Source organism: Corvus hawaiiensis, chromosome 26, assembly GCF_020740725.1.
Source record: "Corvus hawaiiensis isolate bCorHaw1 chromosome 26, bCorHaw1.pri.cur, whole genome shotgun sequence".
NCBI classification, from domain to species: Eukaryota; Metazoa; Chordata; class Aves; order Passeriformes; family Corvidae; genus Corvus; species Corvus hawaiiensis.
The window spans coordinates 36,887,111-36,893,285 of record NC_063238.1 but is presented as its reverse complement, the minus strand read 5'-3'; the positions used below and the strand labels follow the sequence as shown (position 1 = coordinate 36,893,285).

Genomic DNA, 6,175 nt, shown 5'->3' with positions numbered 1-6,175 from the left:
ATGCCCTTGTCCAAAGTCCCTCTTCAGCTCTCCTGAATCCCCTTTAGGTACTACAACGTGCTATAAGGTCTCCCCAGAGACAGGGGAAAATCATGTTCCTCCAGGATGAACAGCCCCAACTCAGCCTGTCTCCATAGCAGAGATGCTCCAGCTCCTTGATAAACTTTGTGACCTCCTCTGGACAAGTCAACTTCTTTCTTGTTTTGGGGGCTCCAGAGCTGGATCCAGTACCCCAGGTGGCGGTAGAGCGGGACAACCCCCTCCCTCACAATGGCAGAGTAGAGGAGGACAACCCCCTCCTTCATCTGCTGCCCACGCAGCTTTGAGTGCAGTGAAGGACACGTTTAGTTTCTGGGCTGCCAGAGAACACTGCTGGGTCAGGCTGAGCTCCTCACCAACCAACACCACCAAGTCCTTCCCAGGGCTGCTGTCAATCTCATTCTCAATCTCATTCTTCTTTCTCCCAGCCTGTGTTTGTGCTTGGGATTGCCCTGACCCCAGTGCAGGACCTCACAACTGGCCTTGTTGAACCTCATGAGATTCCCACAGCCCCACTTTCCAAGTCTGTCCAGGTTTAATAGTAAATAAATGCAGTAGTTTAATAATGATGCAATGCTATAATATCTGCAGAACAAAATGGGTGTGTAAACTGAGGGCTATTTTAAATGCTAAAAAATTAGTAATTGACATCTAAATTGTGAGCAGTAAAAATTAACTGACACCTTAGAAAACATTGATTTTAAATTTTGGTTAATTTTATTGCTTAAATATAGATTGCACAGTGTGTTCTTACATTTACTGAAACTGGTTCATTACGTACAGTACAGAATATATGACCATTGGAACAACAGACAAATTAGCCCTACTCTGATTTTGGACAACAGGCTATTTCTACCTTTTAAAATTACCATGGATTTAATTTATCTTAAAGTGAACCACTACCAAAAGCTATATTATTTTTCAAAATGACATAATAGGAAAGAGAACCCCAAGCAACAGCTGGAATACATTTAAACTTGGTACCAATTATAACCATTATGACAGTGCTCAATGTGCTGCAGATAATGCAGGGCCACTTTGCATAAGGAGCTTTTAAGTTCTGCAGCTTGTCTAAAGGATGTAAAGAGAAGTGAAACAAAGCAGCTTTGTACTGTACAGCAAACAGCATTCTTAATTCTTTTGGTTTCATTCATTAGCTCATGTAATGACAGCTACCAAAACAATACATTTTACAGTCACTCCCATCTCCCACATGTCTAGAAAGGCCAGAGTGAACCAATTATCAACTTACAGACTCCCTGAATTTCCATAAAGGAAGAAATTAAACAACACGTGAACGCAGTGTTACAAACTCTTCACTCCCTGCACTACACCTGCACAACACCTGCATTTCCCAAACTGAGCACTGGAAACATGGAAACCTACCATCACCATAAAGGAAAAATACTTCATTAACAGAAGAGAAGATGAAATGCTGAATCTAGTTTTTTCACATGCAGCATTCATGCAACAGAATTCAATCACAGAAACAATCCTGTATTTACAGCACAGTCTCCATACTGCACAAGTGCAAACAGAAGTACATTCTTTATTACTTAGACTCCTTATTTTCTTCTTGTACAAAAGTGCTGAGTGATATTCTTAAAAAAATGACAGAGTGGGTAGGTGTTTTACATTGTATCCCTATGTTGGATTTACTTTTTAAAAAATTACACTCTTTATATAGGCCAAAAAACTATTAGTCTTACCTTAAAAAAAAAGAAAAAAAAAGTGAAAACTAAAAGCTAGAGTCCTATTTATGTGTAGACTGTGGTCTGATCAGGCTGATACGCTGCAGCAGTAAAAATCACAACGGAATGCTGTAGATAAGGGGCTGTTTCGTCATCCACTAACAGCTGTGATTGCACTGTTAAACTGAAAAGAAGGTCTCAATTACCTTTTGAGCTTTGTGAATGCCTTCTGAAAGTCTCAGCATGTCATCTCATAGGTTTAAGTAGCTGATACTTCTCTGATGTCATGCCACATCAGGCTTCTAAATGTAGTCCAGTAGAATACTGAACTACAGTTCAAAAAACTTAAAATCTTTTATACAGTGGGTTTGCAAATGCTCCAGTCAGCAAATTAGCAGGGCTAATTACCCTTCAGATCTTGAGTTATGCAATCAAAGATTAATTTAGGTTGGGACTTCTGAAAGTCATCTAAACCAAGCTCCCGCTCAAAGCAGGGCTAACTGAAGTTAGGTTACTTTGTTCATGTTCATTGTTCATCCAAACCACTAAATTAAATGTCTACATTTACTACAGATATTTGAGAGCATTCATTCATGTCTGTGCTGCCCCAGACAGATTCAGACAGACTAAGGGACTTCAAAGTTATTATTCACGGCATCAATGAATGCTGGTTTTCTTTTTTTGCCTGCAGAATTCAGTGAGTCATAAAGAGAGCCTTGACAATTATCATCAAATGTCTGTGATTTACTCTGTCAGTTTTACTTTATTTACATTTGATTAGTATATGCTCAGATACATAAACCTATGAAAGTTACCTTAAAGGTTTGAGAAATGAAACAAAAACAAACACAGAGATGCATCCCTCAAAATGCTTTTGCTTGAAAATATAGGTAATAAATTCTTGATCTTTAAATGGTTTCATTGAGTTTTCTTTCAATTTCTAAAATATCACTAAAAAGCTGTTATAAACTACAGAGAAATGTCTCATAGAATATAGTTTCAGTATTTATGATTAAAATGCCCTCAGTATATTTTCTGCTATACTAAATATATCTCTCCTGTATTTATACTAAAGCAGACAGTAAAATACTACAGTGTTTTCAAAAGTACAGTCTGTAAACCATACATCTTAAGACATGAAATATATTGCACAATTCCGTGCTTCAAGAGGAGATTTCTCCTCTCTTATGCAAAGATTAAATTTAACTTTTCGCAAGAGACACAGGACATATACTGGATGTATCTATCTAAAAAGCATGTTATGTGATGCATCAAAATATACTTAACAAGTGTCCATTAATTCATTCACTGTATTTGAACACATGTAAGGTACTGGGTTCTTTCCATATGTTCCAAACCGAACAAGCTGAGTAGCTATGACCGCATGAACAAGAGGGAGCTCAGGTAGTGCTCCACTGGTTACATGGAATGAGATGAAGCAAGTCAAAAGCATTCTAGTTCAACATAGAATTGAGGTGGTAGAATTGAGGTGGAGAGGAGTAAAAAAAAACAAACAAAAAACCAAAAACCAACCAACCAAAAAAAAAATCCAAACCAAAACACAAAAAAGTTTTAATAGGTTTTTCAGTTACAATATCTCAAATTAAAGGAATTTGAAGCAATACAAATTCCTAGAGTAACTGAAATATTTACCTATATGGCAAGACGAGATTTAAATCTGAGTTTTACAGGTACTCAAATATGAAAATGAAGAAACATGATCTGTGAAAAACCTAACTTAAAATCTAGTACAGAATAAAGCAATTCAAGACAGTTTCATGAATTTGGCTAAAGTAATCTGTATTTGGCTCATCTCCATCATTGTATTAAAGTTAGATACAACAAACAATAAAATTTGAAAACTCATCTTGTTCTTTCTATTGTACTCTACTCTAAATAATGTCCAGCAGACTTCAGAAGACACTTAATACACACAAAGATCTGGAAACTTCATCTCATAGATTGGAACAGAATGGTAATGAGCATGTCCAGCAGTAATGGTCATCGTTCCTGAGGGGCTAGGCGGAGGACTGTGTGAGAAGCACAACCAATATACAGAATTTATAGTTACATGGATTGCTTTTTTATAACTTTACATACTAATAGTTGAGAAACAAGAGTAAACTACCCCCCCATATATATATAGTATACCATAAATAATAAAATACCAACAGCATTTTATCTTAGTCCTGAAATCCTAATGAAATTATTATGCCCTGAGGATTTTTATATTCTTGTCTATATCATCAATTTCATTGATGTTACAGAACTATCCAAATGCATCTTACTGCTAATAAATACTATTTATCCTGCATAATGATGTGCACAACTCTCTACAATAACCTCATGTACTACTTGGGGTACTCAGTATCTGATTACTTTCTCAACCAGATGCAGCAATGGGAAAACAAGAACATCCTTCAATACTACTGATAGACACAGAGATACTGTAAGACACAAGGACATGGTTTCTGGATATTCTCCACTATCAGGAAGATTCAAAGTAGTAAGAAAATCAAAGTGATGAAAAGTACTCTTTTTCAGTGTGATGGTTTTGGCCTGGATAATTTTTTTTTTTTTTATGGTAGCTAGTATAGGGCTGTATTTTGGATTTGTGCTGGAAACAGTGCTGATAACACAGGGATGTCTCTGTTACTGCTGAGCAGAGCTTACAGCATGTCAAGGTCTTTTCTGCTCCTCACACTGCCGTGCCAGTGTGTAGGCTGGAGGTGGACAAGAAGTTGGGAGGGGACACAGATGGGACAGCTGACCCCAGCGGACCCATGGGATATCCCCTATCATATGGTGTCATGCTCAGCAGTAACAGCTTCAAGGAAAGAAGCAGGAAAAAAAGGGCATTCAGAGTGATGGTATTTGCCTTCGAAAAGAGCCCTGCTTTCCTGGAAATGGCAGAACACCTGCCTGCCCATGGGAAGTGAGTGAATCTCCTATTTTGCTTTGAGAGCATATGTGACTTGTGCTTTACCTATTGAACTGTTCTTATCTCAACCTATGGTTTTGCTCACTTTTACCCTTCCAATTCTCTTCCTCATCCCTCTGAGGAGGCTTAAGCCAGTGGCTACATAGGGCTGAAACACCTATCAGGGTTAAAACACAGCACTCAGTTAAGGTAATTATTTTCTCCCTATTAGATGTGTTTGAGATCACTATGACATAACCATCTGAAAATAGCCACAATTGCTTTATAAATCATTCTTCAGTCACAATATTTTTCTTGCATAAAGCCTTACCGGATGGTGAGTTCCAGTATCTGTGCCAGTCTATCATGAAGCAAGTTTGCCTAGGCAAAAAAAAAATTAAAATTGAATTATCAACTCCTAGATATTGAACTGAGCTACAATGGGTGTGCCAGGCCATACTCCGGTGAATGTGTTCCACACTGCCACATGTAAATCTAGGCCACATTTCTTCTCAATTTGTTTTCTCACTGCTGCAAGGATACGGAGTGTTAAAGATGCATTTGAGATTGTGTGAGCCTGTCCTGGAGTGCCAGGAATTATATAGCAAATTCTGCTGTTGCAGACAGGAGTTCAACAAACATGAAATACATTTAGTTGTTTAAAACATACAGTGGGTTAAATACTGCTCCAGTTATCCCAGAATAAAATAGGAATGGACTGTGCACCTGGATTTCATAGATAGCAAGGAAAATACTAAGGTGAAGAATGTACAAGTTACCCATTACCTTCCAAATGGTCTAGGAACAAAAAAAAACACACTTCTAATTACTGGGATCTCCCAACACTGACAGCAGTGGAGACAAAACAAAGAACTGAACTTCTAAAGAAGTAACAGCAGCAGTGACATAACAAATCACCTTCAGTCAGCACATGCCCACTAATACCTACACAGATAACCTCAGTGCTAACATTTTGCAGAAACTCACTTTGGTTTCACACTGAGCTGCGATTTCTTCAAACGGTGCTTTTTGGAATTTTTCAATCACAAGACGCCTTTTTTCCTTTTCCTGTTCTTCAAGTCCATTGTTATCTTAAAAGAATAATGAAAAACAAATAAAGACAAATGTAATCTTTGCCTATAAAGTATAAGACAGATGTGCACTGCAGAAGCGAACAAGGACTGTGCTTGAAGTGATGCAACCATTCTCAAGTGAAATCTCATCTGGCATTGGTCCTAAAGCAAAATGCAGATAAAATTTCAGGGAAATGGTCTGAGGACCCAATATCCCCCCTTTCTTACTATGTCTTTAAATATGAGTAACATCCAGGCTCCCTTTTGCTTTATTGCCTGCACTTCTCACTTACTGCACACAGGTTCAGCTTCCCTCCCAGTATCATACTCACAGGTGGCCAGAGTTTTCTATCAGAATTTGGGAAAAGCCAGTTCAACCTCCACAGGCAGACTGAATGTACAAGCAGTTGGAACTTTCCAGCATCTAATGAATTTAAGTACCTCAGGGATTA

At 38.0% G+C, this 6,175-nt stretch overlaps 1 protein-coding gene across 10 annotated transcripts in view; it reads right to left on the bottom strand.

The window, feature by feature from the left end:
* Window positions 1–733: 733 nt before the first annotated feature.
* The window catches only part of EFR3A (EFR3 homolog A), a 76,502-nt gene continuing 71,060 nt past the window's right edge, over window positions 734–6,175 (bottom strand). For 7 of the 10 annotated variants that reach the window (XM_048286520.1, XM_048286518.1, XM_048286519.1 and 4 more), the window contains 3 exons: window positions 5,638–5,741; window positions 4,982–5,031; window positions 734–1,914 (listed from right to left, as the gene is read on the bottom strand). In XM_048286520.1, coding sequence (XP_048142477.1) covers window positions 1,797–1,914; window positions 4,982–5,031; window positions 5,638–5,741 — 272 coding nt within the window. In that variant the 3' untranslated portion in view covers window positions 734–1,796. Of the gene's footprint in view, window positions 3,761–4,981; window positions 5,032–5,637; window positions 5,742–6,175 lie in introns of all 10 variants that reach the window. The other 3 variants (XM_048286514.1, XM_048286517.1, XM_048286515.1) reach the window with 2 other exon arrangements.